The sequence below is a fragment of the Lathamus discolor genome, chromosome 6 (genome assembly GCF_037157495.1).
Source record: "Lathamus discolor isolate bLatDis1 chromosome 6, bLatDis1.hap1, whole genome shotgun sequence".
Lineage (NCBI taxonomy): Eukaryota > Metazoa > Chordata > Aves > Psittaciformes > Psittacidae > Lathamus > Lathamus discolor.
The window spans coordinates 59924493-59942167 of NC_088889.1; the positions used below are offsets into that span (position 1 = coordinate 59924493).

The 17675-nt window shown below is 40.3% G+C and overlaps 1 protein-coding gene across 3 annotated transcripts in view; it reads left to right on the forward strand.

Annotated features, from left to right (window-relative positions):
• The first annotated feature begins 393 nt into the window (after positions 1-393).
• Positions 394-17675, forward strand: part of USP47 (ubiquitin specific peptidase 47) — a 56796-nt gene continuing 39514 nt past the window's right edge. For 2 of the 3 annotated variants that reach the window (XM_065683069.1, XM_065683070.1), the window contains exon 1: positions 394-565. In XM_065683069.1, coding sequence (XP_065539141.1) covers positions 527-565 — 39 coding nt within the window. In that variant the 5' untranslated portion in view covers positions 394-526. Of the gene's footprint in view, positions 566-1223; positions 1308-17675 lie in introns of those variants that run through there. The other variant, XM_065683071.1, reaches the window with a different exon arrangement.

The window sequence follows — 17675 nt, forward strand, 5'->3', positions numbered from 1 at the left end:
CTCACCTGCAGGCCATGTTCTCCAGACACCCTACCTCTTCCCGGCTTACCTACCACAATTCAGTTTTAATCACTTGCTACTCTCCTCCCCCCGCCCGGCCTCTCCACAGGCGGCATGTCCCGCCGCTGCTCTCTGAGGCAGGGTAACGTGAAGGGAGGCGAGAAACGACAGCCGAGCACCATTTGCAGCTCTGCCCTGACTGCCTGCAGGAATTACATCTACTACACCGCTCCTCATACTCGGCCTACACCTACGCACCTCAGCTGACAAACCCTAACACGCCCAAGCCGCAGCAAGGCAAACGCGGCAACGGAGTTCAATCGATTCTCGCGAGAGCGGCGCCGGCGGCCATTTTCCCCATTGATTGGCGGCGGCCGCGGGGGGTGGGGGTTGTGGCGCTGCCCTCGCCGGCTGGGGCGGTGGCAGCGGAGGAGGATGAGCTGCCGGCGTCTCCCCGCCTCCCGCTGCTGACGACGCTGCTCAGCTCAGCCTGCTGCGGGCTCGGCTCAGCGCCGCGCCACCGGCCATGGTTCCCAGCGAAGAGAACCAGCTCGTCCCCAAAGAGGTGAGGTGGAGCGGGGCTGGAGCAGGGGCGCTTTCTACTGGGCGCTGCAGGGGGAAGGGGAGGTCGTGGTCGTGGTGGTGGTGGTGGTGGTGGTGGCGGCCGCCCCCCCACCCAGCGGCTTGCGGGAGGCCCGAGGGGGTGGAGGGAGGCCGGCCTGGCTCGGCTTCACTGTCTCCCTGTGAGGCCCGTCGGGAGGGGTGAAGGGCTCGTCTTTGTGAGGGGGCCGGGCAGCCCTTGGCCCACGGGGGGCCGGGCCGGGGCGAACGGCGGTGCGCAGAGGGGGAGAAGGGGAGGTTTTTCCGTGTGGGCTGGAGGAGGCCAGGGCCGAGTCTCGGCTACGCAGGGCCCCGGCGGTGGCTAGAGAGCTGCACCTGTCTGTGGCGGTATGCGGGGAGGCAGGCCTGCGTGGCGCCGGGGCCGGGTCGGCGGCGCCTGCGCTGGGCCGCTCGTCGTGCCGCTCCCCGTGTCAGTGATGGTGTGCTGAGCTCTCCGGGAGAGCGGCCTGCCTGTGGGCCGGCAGGGACCAGGGGTCCCTGGTGAGGGATCTCAGCGGCGGGGCAGAGGAGAGAGCAGGCCTCGGCGGTGAGGCCCGTCTGTGGGTGTCCGAGCGTGGCCTCGGTTGAGGGAAAGGGGCCGACGTGCGAAATGGCAGCCAGGGTTGCCGTCGCGAGTTTGTGGGGCGGCTCCGTGCCTGCCCGGTTCCGGTGCGAACTGCTGCAGAAAGCGGGCGGTAGTGCTTGCGGTGAGTACTGGGGAAAATGTGGGCTGGCTCAGCAGGGCGATGAGTTTCCTTTATTGTGGGCCCCACGTCCCTTCCCTGCTGCAGGAAGAAGGGAGAAGGCTTGTTTTTTTGCCATAGACTGAAGATAAAAACCTGCATGAAAGAGGAAGGCTGAGGCTCTGTCCTGCAGCGATAGGCAAATGACACGTGTCAACTAAGAGCTGTACTGTTCAGAGGACAGATGTTCAGAACATCTTCGAGTGATGGTGTGAAATATTTGGAAACAGTTATTTGTAGAGTAGTAGTAGCAGAAACTATTTAGTGAGCAGGTACACTTACATGTTCAGCCAACTTTTCAGACAGTTTTACTGGTCTAATAAATTAACCCCTTCCTGTTTGGTTGTTTTTTGTTGGGTTTTTTTTTTTTCGTTTTTTGGTCAAATGTCAGTGGTTTGTTACATCTACCTGTTCCATCACGTATTTGTATGGGAAGTGTTCTGAGGCAAGGACTTCAATTTTGTAGAGTTTAGCAAAATGGGAAGCTGATCCCTAAGTGGTATCTTTGACTAGACTGGTGAAACCAGAATTTTAGAAACAAATTTTTGTGTATGCCTTTATACAGGTAAGTAACTTTAGGACAAAGGTAACTTTACCTGTTTGTTTTCTTAAAATCCTGAGCTTTAAAGGACTATGATAAGACTTTTTACAAGAAGGGGAAATCTCCAGGAACTTCAGACAACGGATGGAGTGTTAAAAAAAAAAATTAAAAAAAAAAAAATCTCCCAAGGGCATAAGACTAAGGATAGAAGATACTACCTGGTGTACTGAAATATTTAATTTTAAAACTAAACAAACATGAAGGAAATTGGCAGGAGAAACCTTTTGGTGTTAGTTGTAGTTAACTGGAACTGACAAGGTGATTAATAAAAGCAGCAAGCTGAGGCTGTTTCTTTAGTTATATTTATTAATAGTATCCCTGTTGGCTTTAAAGTTGTATTCAGTATATAGGTATGATTCAGATGTGTATTTTTAACTGACTCCTTGGGCTAGGATTTTGAATATCTGTAGGGAGGGGAAGTATGGCTAAAGAAAGATGAATACATGCTGTTATAGATATGACTATCTTAAACACACAGTGTGAAATCTATAAACTTTGTACGTAGATAGCACTAGTGTGAGTTGCTTTTTCTCACCAAATTTTCTTAAGTTCTTTACTGTACCTTTATGCATTCTGTAAGTAAACAAAATCAAACAGACTAGAAACAAAATCAAATTAAGGAGGAAGAAAAGATTAGTTATTGATGTTAAGCCTATCTGGTTAGGTATATTTCTGTTGCACTAGAAGTTTAGCTTCAACTTTCCCAGTGTTTTTCAGTATATCCTAATTTCAATTTCTGTGATAGGAACTTTAACAAATGTTATGCTGTAGCATTCACATTAAGTCCTTCTGAGATTCATTAATAGTCTCATTGCAGAGAACTCTGTCAGTGATGGGTAAACAGAATTCTCCAGGTCTCTGAATTCTCGACAGCCTTCTAAATATTCATTCCTATTATGTCATTCATTTGGAGTTTCAGTTCTGCCCTTTAGGGGTGGATAAAGGATTATAGTTCATGGATTTTGTCCCTTCCCAACAGGCTGAGTGCTGTTGCTTGGATAGCTCCGTCTTGTGCTGTCTCAAAGACTAAACTGGGGTGTTAACCAATGTCTGTTAAAAATGAGTACACAGCTGAGTTTTTCATTTGAATTCCAGTGTAAAGGAACAAGAAGTGCAATACTGTTGCTTCAGGCTGATCTGGGGAATGACTACTCATCTAAAAGAGCGGATGAGAAAAGGATTTTGGTTCTTGTCGACAAGTTCACATGATGCATGGTAGATATTGTAGTAGGAGATGCTTGTAACATCACTAGCCTCTGTGTTTTAAGAGGAGAAACATAGGTATTAAGTTGTTTCCAAGTCTTCAGTTTGTATGTATACATATCTTTATGCTGACAGGAGCTCAGATTGCAGTTTTTAAAGTATATTGTGTGGATTTTTCATTAACTTTTGTAAAGAGTAATAGCATGTTTTCATGGATACAAAATACTAGTAGTTTCACTGCTGCACTTAGAGAATCTTTTATTAGTTTAATGAAAATTTTTCTTTCAAATGTTACATAGGTTCAGCTGCATCCATGCAGTACAGGTAATCAGGGCGTCATTATTTTCTCTTTTTCATAACTTTGGCAGGAAGTTCTTTTTCATTTGGAACAGATGTATTAAAGCAGTTTCTAATACCCAGTGTTACCCAGTGTTGGATTTTCTTTTTATATTAAGATTTTTGCCCAAGTTGTACAGGCATTGAGTAAATTTGTTCTTGTATCCCTACCACTGCTAACGCTTTTCCAACTGTTCCTGTAATTGTCTGCCCAGTAATTCATTATGGTTGGGGCAGTGAGAATCCCTGTTCACTAGATCTGGAGTTCATTGTGAACTGGTCCATGTTCCCTTCCCTTCCAGTCCTCAATTCCTGTAATTTCTTAATCTGAAAGTTAAATTATTCATTTAGTTATCTTTTGTATCCAGAAAAAACCCAGAAGGCATTGAGTAACATACAGGACATTGCTGCATGCTGGTAACAAAAGCTAAGCATGTTCTTTAAAAATTGTTTTGTTGTTAGGTGTCAATTTCCATGTTAGTCTAGTAAAACCCAGTAACCCTGGGAAAGGGGAATAGTGTAAGTAAGATAATGAAAATAAGAAGAAAATAGTGCTATCAGAAGAAAAAACACTATGGCTGTCAGTGTTTCTTAGAGAAATAGACTTGAAACTTTATGCAAATCTACCCCAAATACAAAGCAGCAGAGTTGTACTCTGTAAAGTTGTTGAACTTTACTAAGACTTTCCTTGAAAATTAGGGCGCATCAGAACTTAGTGAATATTGCCCAGAATCGGTCAGAGTACAAAAAGTATGTTCTGCCAGAAAGCTTTTGAAGTGTCTGTGCCACAAACTAAATAAATGCTGTGCATATTCTTTCTCAGCGTGTTCCAGCATGAACTATCCAAAAGTACACCTGTCAGAATAAATATATATGCTTTCTACTTGCTGCCATTACATCAAACATGATGATCCAAGTTCTCAGCTAACTAATGTGAGCCTTTTCATCACTACATTAATTAATCCATTTTAATCTTCTGCATTAAACAAATAAAATACATTTCTTGATGGGTATCACACTAACTTCATTAGGAGAGCAGGAATCTGATTAAAGTATTTTGTAATTCTGTTTAGTAAAGGGATGCTGTTATCTTCAGTGCTGATGGCATCCTCGTTCTTTCATTCCTATGTATTAAAAGATTCTACAGGTGGTTACAGCTTGTAGTATTTATCAGTTTTTCCTGTTTGCCTTCTCTTGCGCTATGTTGTAGAACCTAAAGGAATGATTGTGACAAGTAGAGAAACTGACTCCTTCACTGACCAAGAAGATAGTCTGGAAACCAAAGTTAGGAAACAAATAGAAAATCCACCCGATTTCCACCAGGTTATTTGATACATGCAAACAGGCTCTTTCTGAATGATATTCAGTAATTTAGTTTGGTGAATGAGGCATGAGAGTAGAACGCAAGATATTTCCCTGCTTTGTTCAGCCACTGGGCTTCTCAGTCGCAGTTTAGTTCCACTTGTATATACATCTGGCTATTTAATCTGTTCTATAAAATAATCAGAATAATTAATAGCACCTTGAAATCATATGGTGTAAAGTTTTTGTCTAAGAGGTACCAGCTAGTTCTTAGGTAGTAGTTGGTACTGGAACCTTAGTCTTTATGCTAACTTTATGCTGCTAGCTAAAGTTATTATTCAGTAGAATAATTAAACAACTAAATAACATCACGTCTCTCCCCCAGGCCCCTCCTTACACTCTGCTTCAGTAATACATTTAGAACATCAATACAAACAGGAAATGCAGTTTTCTCTAGTGTTTTGTGGGTCACTGGTGATTAATGTTTCCAAATCACACTGTTTTTCAAACTAGTAATGAACTTTTTCCTAAGCTGTGAAGTAGTTATCTGGAGGCAGAAAATACTTTAAAGATCTGTCAGTGATATGTTCTTTACTCTTTCTTGAACTCAGAATTTCATTAAGCAGGTTTCTAGTTCTTTGTTTGCTGCTGTTTTTAAATAAAGCCTATTTTCTGTTATTTTTAAAATCTGTGGATTTTGATCAATGTGGCCTTGCATCATAGCTTTAATATGAATTGTCCCACTGCACAAATACTGATGAAAATCTTTACTATCCAGCTTGCTTTTACTGTTTGAATGTATTGGTATTAATACAAGATACTTGCAGAGACTTACTGAAATAGACCAGTACCTTGACTTTCTGTTACCCTACACTTACATGTTTTAGTCTTGTCAGAATTAAACTTGGTAGTGTGGTGTATTGTGGAGTGTATTATTTTAAACTTTTTTTCTCTGTTTCATTACAATTGATGTAATACACTAAAATATGTATAGATGTTCATATATCCAGTCACAGCTCTCCACTCTTTTTGTTGTATTTGAAGGTACATTGGGTTTTATGGAAGAAGATAAGTGAGAGTTAAGTGTCTAGAAAATTCAGTAATTGAGTTACATGTACATATTCAGCCTTTTATTCAGTTTGAAAAAGTTTTAAATTCCTTTCGTGAACGCTTAAAGCTGATATTCTGTGTGCTGTCCCTTTGCGAATTAAGATGGTATACCTTCAGGTGAACCTCCTGTTTAACATCTTCTATTTTTCTTGAACAAAATACTCTGAAACCAATGCCACTAGTAACTAAAGAACTGATAATTGAACATACTAGGAAATCTGAAATTCTTTGTTAACTTCTAATAAAAGTGTAAGCAACTTGGTCACGGTTTCAGCTGCTGTGAAGTGTATAGTATTTTCTTTGGTTTCTTTCTTGACATATAATCAGGTTGCACTGAGCAAATCACAGCATTAACAGATGAAATAACTTCTAAAAAGAACATGCTGGCCATGTTCAAAAAAATGAAGATAAACTGGTAAAAATCACTTGAGTCATTTTAATCTTTGAGATTGTGACCACAAGGATACTTTAAGTGCGTCTGAAAAATGACAACACATTATTTTTAGGTTGACAGTTCTGTGTATAGCTTAGAGCTAGTTATCGTGCTGCATGTATCTTCTCAATAATTGCGTGTGATGAAAGCCTTTTAATGAAGAAGCATAGGATGGTTGAATGCCCTATAGTTTTGAAGCTGTGTGAGAAATATACTTACAATCATAGAATAGTTAGGGTTGGAAAGAACCTTAAGATCATCAAGTTCCAACCCCCTTGCCAGGGGCCTGGATACCTCCCACTAAACCATGTCACCCAAGGCTCTGTCCAGCCGGGCCTTGAACACTGCCAGGGGTGGAACGTTCACAGCTTCCCTGGGCAACCCATTCCAGTGCTTCACCACCCTCACAGTAAAGAACTTATTCCTTATATCCAATCTAAACTTCCCCTGTTCAAGTTTGAATCCGTTACCCCTTGTCCTGTCACTACAGTCCCTAATGAAGAGTCCCTCCACAGCATCATTATAGGCCCCCTTCAGATACTGGAAGGCTGCTATGAAGTCTCCACGCAGCCTTCTCTTCTCCAGGCTGAACAGTCCCAACTTCCTCAGCCTGTCTTCATATGGGAGGTGCTCCAGACCCTGATCATCCTCGTGGCCCTCCTCTGGACTTGTTCCAGCAGTTCCATGTCCTTTTTATGTTGAGGACACCAGAACTGCACACAATACTCTTAAGTGAGGTCTCATGAGAGCAGAGTAGAGGGGCAGGATCACCTCCTTCGACCTGCTGGTCACGCTTCTCTTGATGCAGCCCAGGATACGGTTGGCTTTCTGGGCTGCAAGTGTACACTGCCAGCTTCATGTTAAGTTTCTCATCGACTGACACCCCCAAGTCCTTCTCCTCAGGGCTGCTCTGAATCTCTTCTCTGCCCAACCTGTAGCTGTGCGTGGGGTTGCTCTGACCCAGGTGTAGGACCTTTCATTTGTCATGGTTGAACTTCATGAGGTTGGCATCAGCCCACCTCACAAGCGTGTCAAGGTCCCTCTGGATGGCATTCCTTCCCTGCAGTGTTATCAACTGAATCACACAGCTCGGTGTAATTGGCAAACTTGCTGAGGGCGCACTCAATCCCACTGTCCATGTCACTGACAAAGATATTGAGCAAGATATACTTGATACATTGTGGAAGTTTTCACTGTAAGTAAGGTCTGAAAACGGGTGTAAATATAATTTGAATAAGTCTGGCTGAATAGTATAGGAGCTAAAGGAATGAGGCAGGTGTGTTTATTGATTTGTGTATGTATTGTGTTGAGATCAGTAACAATGGAGGCATTAAAAAAATAGCAATTGAAAGTGGTACCTGTATTTAATAAATAAAATATTTTCATCAATTAACTTATGGGAAACTTATCTTTGTCCTTCCTCGTATATACCTTGTAGTATCTATACCTTCTGTGGAGACACTGTGCTTTTGTTCCATGTTCTCCATGGAGCCCTTTGCTGTAGCAGTAGCAGATAGAGTTTATGTCCAGGCTTCATGGGTGCTTATGTTCCTGACTTTTATCCTTCATTCTGTGCAGCATTGCTAGAGAACGACACAAGGAATCCCTGCTGACTCACCTTAATATCCAGTCTAAACCTCCCTGATGCAGCTGAGGCCATTTCCTCTTATCATGTCCTTGCTATTCAGCTTCTCTTTATCCTTCCCCAGCAGCAGGGGGACAGTTTAAAATTAGAGTATTATTAAAGAGTTAAAAATCACCTCTATTCACGTTTTTTAATCTCTCAATTGTACAAGATTTTTTTTTTTTTTTACATGTCTGCTGGTGATTCCCTAGTGAAGTAAACCTTCATTTCAAAATTGTCCAAAAAGAGAAAACTTTCAGTTTTTGCTCAGATTCTAATTTGTTTTTACGCTATCACTGCATTTCTAACTCGGTCTGGCAGAAAGTCCTTTAGAATATTAGCAGCATAGATAAATGTTTATAAGAAGTTCATGGTAGTTCCATACTTGAAGGAACGGTGGACAAATGTGAAAGCACGTCCACTGCTTCTGTCACTCTCCATGGAAAACAAATTATGTGACTATAGGTTTATATATAAAAGTGAGAAGTTTGGTTTTGGTTGTTTTTTAAGAAAAGGAGAGTGGTGATTAAGAAGTGGAGAGAAGATGCAGTCTCTATAAGGATGAGTCTGTTTCCGATCTGAATATAAAGTTTATAATGTAATGAATATCTAGAGGCTGGTAGATAGTTTGCAAATACAATGAACTTCATTTAATCCTCACAATGATTATACTCTGGTTACAAAACCTCTTAGAAATTAAAACAATTCTGGGTTACAGGATGAAAGAAAATACTATCAGTTGAAATTATAACCTTTAAGAAAGAGTGAAATACACAAAATGTCCAGTGGTTAAAGCTATTTAGATTTTAAAACTCAATCTGTTGCTACTGTATTCTTTGTTACCCTTTAATTTAATAACAGGAAACTGTTAGACTACTTGTGTCATCTGTAGGCATGACCAGGAAATATTTGTGCTCTTTGTTACTGACAGTTGCTACATTAATTTGTTTTTATTATTTTTTTTTTTAAAGGAAGTCATTAACCTTAAATCACCTTAATTTACCATATTTAAAAAAACATTAGGAGATAGGTTTAAGAAGACTGGCTCTTCAAGACTTTCTAAAGAGAAACATTTTAAGTCTTTCAAAGTACAGAACTTGGATGGAAAATTGCCTCTGTAAAACTGAAGAATAAATGTTTCGATCCCTAGTTCAGCTGTTTACAGACACGCTCTCTCCCAGTGTATCATTTTCTGTAGTCTTTTGAACACCCTGAATACAGGCACTTATTTCTGGCCCTATATGAACTTTTTTTCTGGTTGTCATTCATTTATAAATGCTTTTTACAAATAACCCAGTAATCCACAATAGCAGGAACAAACTCTGAAAGGTAAACGGTAGCCTCATAACATACTCTTTATTTCTTGGGCATAATGTTATTTTTGGACATACTTAGAAAGTTAGCAATATTAGCCTTTTATAAAATGGATTTGTCCATATGCATTCTACAGGAGTGACAGTTAACAGCTGGCATGCAAATCTAGTTCAGTGAGGTGTCAAACACTTCTGTGAAGTTTTCAAAATTAAAATTTTGTTAGCATTTCCGAGGTGGGGTGGTCTTTGAAAACAGCAGAGGAACCTGTTATCTCCATGAGGCAGAGTAAAGAGTAAAACATGTACCCCTTTTTCCAAAAGGAACAAGATTGCAGAGGTCCGGAATTGTATTTTGTACCTCTTCTCCTTTTTGCATTAGGTCATCCACCATGGAAAAGCATTTTTAGGGTTCTCTTAGCCAGGCCATTAGTGAACCCTATAAGGCCCTTGCCTTCTTTCATGGTCTGGAGCAGTTATCCTGTATCTACAGCAAGCTGGAAAATGGAGTGAGCATGGCGTGAGTGTGAAAATAATAGCATTGCCCCAGTAATGGCACTTGCACTTTTTACAGCTGGACCAGATGATCCTTAAGGTCCCTTTCGGCCTGATATTATATATTGTGTCATTCTTGGCCATTCAAGATAGAAGGGGGGGTTCATCCTCTTGTCCTGTGAGCAGCAATGACATATACAGAGACTCATAATGAGGATGGAGGGTGTAATTTCAGTCATTCAGGAAACCAAAGAACATTGCAGTATGTCCAAGGTGGTGTTAGTAATCGAAGTACTAGTCCATATAATACATGCTTTTAAAATACTCCTCTTCTGCTGGGACTGTTGTGTCACTTGGTCCTTTTCAGGAGAATTAGGGATTCTGTTGAGAAGCTGGAGGACTGACTCAGGTTAAAGCTAACTCCCTGAAAAAACAACCAGAAATGATTAATTTTAAATAATTTTTTAATTTTTAAGTATCTAGGCCCTCTCAACACGTAGTTGTATGACCATTTGTACCAGCACAAGAAAGGGGACAGTGTTGGGGTGGAAATAACCAGGTGGAGCAAGATAACTACTTTGGGCAGCAGCTGCAGCTGTTCAAGCTTTAACTGCTTGTATAACTGAAACATTGCCGTATTCAGAGTTTTTAGACCTCTGTGTATGTGTGAAGTCTTATTAGTAACCTGTCAATTTCATCAATCTTACATGCTGAGCTGCCAGAATACATAGGTATGCTTATGTAATTGTATAGAATCATAGAATAGTTAGGGTTGGAAAGGACCTTAAGATCATCTAGTTCCAACCCCCGGGCCATGGGCTGGGGCACCTCACACTAAACCATGTCACCCAAGGCTCTGTCCAGCCGGGCCTTGAGCACCGCCAGGGATGGAGCATTCACAGCTTCCCTGGGCAACTCATTCCAATGCCTCACCACCCTTACAGGAAAGAACTTCTTCCTTATATCCAGTCTAAACTTCCCCTGTTTAAGTTTGAATCCGTTACCCCTTGTCCTATCGCTAAAGTCTCTAATGAAGAGTCCCTCCCCAGCATCCTTATAGGCCCCCTTCAGATACTGGAAGGCTGCTATGAGGTCTCCATGCAGCCTTCTCTTCTCCAGGATGAGCAGCCCCAACTTTCTCAGCCTGTCCTGTGGGAGGTGCTTCAGTCCCCTGATCATCCTTGTGTCCCTCCTCTGGACTTGTTCCAGCAGTTCCATGTCCTTTATTTGTTGAGGACACCTGAACTGCACACAATACTCTAAGTGAGGTCTCACGAGAGCAGAGTAGAGGGGCAGGATCACCTCCTGTGACCTGCTGGTCACACTTCTCTTGATGCAGCTCAGGATATGGTTGGCTTTCTGGGCTGCGAGTGCACACTGCCAGCTTCATGTTGAGTTTCTCATCAACCAACACCCCCAAGTCCTTCTCCACAGAGCTGCTCTGAATCTCTTCTCTGCCCAGTCTGTAGCTGTGCGTGGGGTTGCTCCGACCCAGGTGTAGGACCTTGCACTTGTCATGGTTAAACTTCATGAGGTTGGCATCAGCCCACCTCACAAGCATGTCGAGGTCCCTCTGGATGGCATTCCTTCCCTGCAGTGTTATCAACTGAATCACACAGCTCGGTGTAATTGGCAAACTTGCTGAGGGCGCACTCAATCCCACTGTCCATGTCACCGACAAAGAAGTTGAACAAGACTGGTCCCAACACCGATCCCTGAGGGACACCACTGGTTGCTGGTCTCCAGCTGGACATTGAGCCATCGGCCACTACTGTTTGTGTGAGGCCATCCAGCCAGTTCTTTATCCACTGAGTGGTTCACCTATCAAATTGATGTCTCTCCAATTTAGAGACAAGGGTGTCATGTAGGACAGTGTCAAATGCTTTGAACAAGTCCAGGTAGGTAACATGAACTGCTCTACCCCTGTCCATCAGTTCCATAGCCCTGTCATAGAAGGCCTCCAAATCAGTCAGGCAGGATTTCTCCTTAGTGAAGCCATGCTGGCTGTCACCAAGCGCCTTGTTGTTTGTCATGTGCCTTAGCATGCCTTCCAGGAGAATCTGCTCCAAGATTTTGCCAGGCACAGAGGTGAGACTGAGTGGTCTGTAATTCCCTGGGTCATCCATTTTCCCCTTCTTGAAAATGGGGGCTATTTTTCCCTTTTTCCAGTCATCAGGAACTTCACCTGACTGCCATGATTTTTCAAATATGATGGACAAGTATAAAGATATCATAATTATTTTTTAATTGCAGTGGTCTTAATGGAAGTATCTCATTCAGGCATCAATTTTGTTCTTTAAAGTATATCAAATTCTAGAAGGGGATAGACAAAAGGGCTGAGAGAGTTGAAACAAACTTCAGTTGAACTGTAATTAATATCTGAATGTTTCTACGCAATGATTCTTCAGAAGTAAAATGTAAAAGTGCAGCCTACTTTTTTTGTGATTGAAGCTACTGAATTCGACTTTATACTTGTAGTTGCTGGAAATGCACACCCAGTTGCACAGACTTGGAATGTGCATCCCAAAGTTTGACCAGCAGTAATGTTGTAGGCAGTAGTCACTTGTGTGCATCTTGTATGGTAGTCTTAAATTGCTGAAGACACACGGAGCTTGAGAATTGCTGTCCTAGGTTTAGTAATCCAAGTAGTTTTATGCATGTAAGCATAATGTCTGCCATTGCCACTTGCTGCTGATCCCATTGTCTTCCCTCTCTATTGCAGGGTTTTGTGAGAATTATTTATAGAGTGTGGACATGTAGGAACTTTTCTACTGGTGATCATTTTAAGTCTCAATAGGCCATTAACTTAGCAGTCAAACTGCACACATCTGTTATTCAGACTCTTGACCTGAAACTTGTGATTTTACTTGGAAACATTGGGTAGAATTGACATGAAGTTTGAACTTGGTTTTAGGCTTCACTTGAAATTTCTGAAAATAATTTTATAAAAGAACTGAAGTAGGAGTTAAAATATTGGGAGAATATTTTATGTTTCATGTGAGTGTAATATGTTTGTAGTGGTTTGTCCTCATAAGGTTAGTAAAATGCTGCTATAGGATTTCAGTGGATTCCCTGATTTAGAACTGAGACATAACAAGCCACATCTAAACGCAGTTTTAAAACCACTGCAGTTCTGCATTTGAATATTGTTTTGACAGATGTATTAAAACTTCTTTTTTGTTCCTCTGTTTTCAACAAATACAGAACGTATATGGTCAAAGCGAATGTCTCAGTCCTGCAGACGGCACTAACACCAGTGCTTCCTTTGTCAGTGTACACGGAATTACATCTTGAATACTTTCAGTCCCTGATAAGCTTTATGCTATGATATGCTTTAAACTGTGGAACATACACATGCAGATCTTTCATGTAAAATGATGAAAATTACTCTTCAGAAAGTTAAATGTGTTAAATGCTTGTGTAGAATGGCCCCCTCAAATGTATGGCCAGGTCTGACCTGTGTGTTGATTGCATGTTTGTATTATAGTCTTTTTACTTGGGATGAAAGTGTCATTGTTTCAGTATTTTTAAAAGTTTAACGTTTGAAATTGCTTGAGAAGACTTCTGTGGTAAAATAATCACAGGATGATTTCCTAAATTGTAGCCTTAAGCAGCAGTCTGCATTTGCTTTTTAGATGCTTATGGAGTTGAGGGTCTGCAGCTTATTTTACTAAGCTGCTGGTGGCATGTGACCTATATCATGCTATGGTAAAGTAACAACATCTAGCTTTGAGGACTTCTCACGGGTATGCAACAGATGTGCTTGCTACTAGATTAGTTGCTCTTATCTCTTCTGAGAAAAAGACAATAGGATATTTTTGTATGTACCTGTGGATATCATGTGTATGTCAGTTTGAAACCCTTGAACTATATAGTTAACATGCTCAACTATTTTGTGAGTTGTAATAATTAGGTCGGTGAATTCCAGAGTAATTTTTATCAGAGTGAAATTTCATGTATATTAGAATCTTTGTTCTCTTAATTGCACTTTAAAGCATAAATATCCGTGGTGAAAGGAGGTTTTTTTGTAACTTGTAGAGTTAAACTGGTGGTTGTTGTAAAGTATATTCATAGAGTGGTACAGTGACTGCTTAAACTGAAAAGTAGGGAATGCTGCATTTAAGATTGACATGTCTGTGTGATTTTGTAGTTCATCTTGTCAGAGCAGCTAAAGGCTCTTAGTTACTTCTAAAATTCTTGAATCACATAAACAGTATCATGTGCAAGTTTGATTTGTTTGTGTTACATGGAATATTGAAAACCAACTTTTGCCAGTCAGAATTTGCTTAGAGTGAAATAACTCTTGAAAATCTTCAGCAATCTTTTACTAAGAAATCGAGAGCTGGGAAAACATAAGAGAATTCTTATAAAAGAAGAAACCTGTCAGTATTTCTGTCCAGTTAAGGTGATGCCTGGAGCCTGTCCTCCCTTCCACCCTCCTGCAGTCACCGAGTAAAATAACACATCTGAAAATTACACATACCCCTGTGTATACTGGACTTAATTTGTCTGTCTCTGGAGAGAAGGAATTCAGGCTTAAGTAAGGCCTCTTTGGAGGCACTGATTACAAGGAAAATGGGAAGACTTAAATCTTTGGCACAGGGCAATATACTTGATGACTGTCACAAAATTCTAAATTGGCGGTTTCAAAATCATGCTTCCAGGACTCTCATAGCCTTTAAGTCAGTGTAGCAAAATGTATGTAACTTTCAATTGAGAGCAGGTAAAGCTAGTAAGCAGCAAAATATTCACGTTGTGGTGTTGTTTGTTTTCTGGTTTGTCTTCTTGGTTAGTTTTTTGTTGTTTGGGTTTTGTGAATTCTTAAAACCTCTGTCAAATCTGAAATTGCAGACTGGTGTGTAAAAAAAAAAAAAAAAAAAAAAAAACCCCCAAAAAAAAAAAAAACAGTTGATAGGTACAGTTACTAATCTGGGATCATTGAAACTTCAGAACTGGAACTTGGGTTCTCTGTATGCAAAGAAAGAAATCTCACCTTATGTGTCATCCTGCTTAGAAGTTAAATGCAGTGGTCTAATTTGAGCTATTTTTGTAGGTCATTTGGTGGGGCAAACAGGGCATGTCAGTAAAGATTATGTCAGTGTCTATGTTTTGATAATTTTGTCTGAGGGCGCAGTTAAAGAAATTTGGGAAACAGCAATGATGTTGTTATTAGCATCTTCATTCTAGCTTCCTGTTTTTCCTTTCTGGAAAAGTGCAAATGCTTCAGATTCAGAAACTAGTTAATTTGATGTTCATCCATAGTCAGAAAAAGAGTTTTGTACAGGTAATGTTTCTGCTTGTGTTTTTGAGGTACAACAGAGATATTAAGGCAAGCTTTCTTTAGGAATATTAGGAACAAGAAAAGTCAGTAACTTCGTCTCTTGCTTACCTTCAGCTGCATACTTCAAAATGAGTTGATGTTAAGAAAAACCTTCCTGCAAGAAATAGGCAGGAAGAAACAGTTTCATTCAAAACTGAATAGCTTCATAATATGTAAGTGCAATAATAAACTACATGATTTTTATGCTAATCTTGTGCTTGAACCATTTGAGGTAAAACATTTAGCTCTGTCTGGAGGGCTCTTCAAATACAGTGAAGGAATTCGTTAGTATGAATTTGTATCTTGAATTGTTGTTTGCATTTTCGTATCTACTCACTTTTTACTTTATGAAGTAGTCTGTCATGTATTACAACTTAACTTGGTATGTAACACTGCTCCTATGGTAATTTAAATGTTAAAATAATGGGCACTTGTTAGGATATTTGAAGTCTTTTCCTTTAAAAGTTACTCTGTGAATGGTGGTTTCAAACTCGGTAATATTATTTTATTTACAAGACTGACTATGGAAAAAAAAAGTCAGTTTGCTACTTTAACTTGATTGACTAATTAATTTTGTTTTTATATACTATAGGATATGTTTTGGAGTTGCAGACAAAGTATATTTGCTGAAATGAAGAAGAAATTTTCACAGGTAGACAGATGAAATGAACTTTGTAAAATAACCAAGATACGTAGTAACAGCATGATGGTGTAGCTTTTGGTTATTTCTTAGCATGAGCATGTTTTTGAATACAAAGCTTGTGTATGTTTTAAATGCAGTCTTAAATGTTTTAAATGCAGTCTTAACAGTAGAAGCTCCAAATTGAGTATGTGTTTACACGCTTTTACGCTGGTGTGTGGGCTTCTAATTAAAAAAAAAAATAAAATTGTGGAGCTGTCATAATGTTAATCATTACATAATCTGATATATTAAATTTTGTGTTGACTTTGTGGGCTCAGTTTGATAACAGCCTGTCAAAATAATTTAAAGGTCTATCACTGACCAGTATTGCCTTTTAGGCTGTTTTTATAGTAAAGTAGCCCCAAACGAGATGTTTGCATTGTTGTCTGATAGATCAGGTAGTATATGTGAATACTTGCCATGAATAGAGTTGGACTGAGGTTAGTTTCGCTTCATCTCTTCACTATGAAGAACTTGAAGCAGTGGCAGCAGGAATGATGGCTTAATACCCTTTGCTATACTAACCTTGAGTTAAACCAGTTCCGTCTGTGAGAATTACATCTGTGAACAAGGAAGAGATGATTTGTTTGACACAGAACATCCAGCAACCCAACCAGCAAATCTTCTGTAATCTTCTGTAATTTGTTTGCTGAATGTTACTTCGTTCCATCAGATATTGTGTGTCTTATTATTTCTGTAGCAACTCCAATGTAAGTCACGACTGATTCACTATCAAAGGTGATTGAGAAAGTGTGAGTAGAAGGAATTAAACTTAAAGGTACGTTCTGCTGAGAGGAGGTAGGGGGGAGTTAAGGTGCTGGTTATATAAGGGCGGTAGGACAGCAAGGAATTCAGTCTCTGTGAACTTCTATTCCTGACATGCTTATATACAGTAGCAGCTCAAGTTGTAGTATCAGTACAAAATTAGTGTGAGAATAATGAAATCTGAGTTAACTTACATATTTTCCTAGATGAAGCTGTATGAATAGTAGCAAATGCCTTTTGATCTCTCCACACTGTGGGAGGGTGGGCTTCCACCAAAGCAAACCTCTACTGTTGCTGGGGAATCTGAGTCCAAAGTGTAGGCTGATCGTATGATGGGGTTTAGATGCTGCTTGTCTTCTCCAGAAAAGTCAAGAAAATAGACCACTGAGTGAGCTTCATCTTCTCTTTTGTAACCACACAATGAAAGAAAAAAATTGTGTGCTTGTTGTTTAGCCAAAAAAACTCAATAAAATTGAAGAATGAAGCTGAGCTGGGAAATATAAAGCGAAGAATCCAGGAAACATAATCACTGGTAAAATTTAAGTGTAGTTTATTCAAGTAAAGCTCTCTGTCTCCCTGTGGATGAAAGTGAGGAAAGAATACATCAAATTGACTTCTGAATTTTTGGTTTTTTTTTTTTTTTCTTAATGTGTGGTTAATGTTTCAGGAATAGTTTTGTCTGTCATCTTGGGAAGTAGCTCATAAGCCTAAAATTCTCTAGTAGAGATTAAATGTATGAAGATGCAGTGTCTAGTAGAGATTAAATGTATGAAGATTTGCTGGAAATGGTGCCTTGAATCTTTCTGAGCATGCAGCTACTGAAGATTTCTACACAGGACATTACATTTTATAAACTAGCAGAAATTGGACTTTGAAGTCTTAAGAAGAATCACAGTCTAAAGCAAACTAACATAATGTAGCTTGGGAGGGGGGTTATTTTTCCTTTTCTGACAACCTTTTTTTCTGATGATGATCGGATTAGAAGCTGCAGTTGCCTAGCTTTGTTATTTTATAGTTGCATGAAGACTGTCAGCTAATCTTGAAATCTTGTAAAATGAAGGGATGCAGCACTGGCTAGCATGTTTTTATACTTTTTTAAAAGGTTTGGTAATGTAAAAGCTCTCATGAAGTACTATACCACTTCTGTGGTA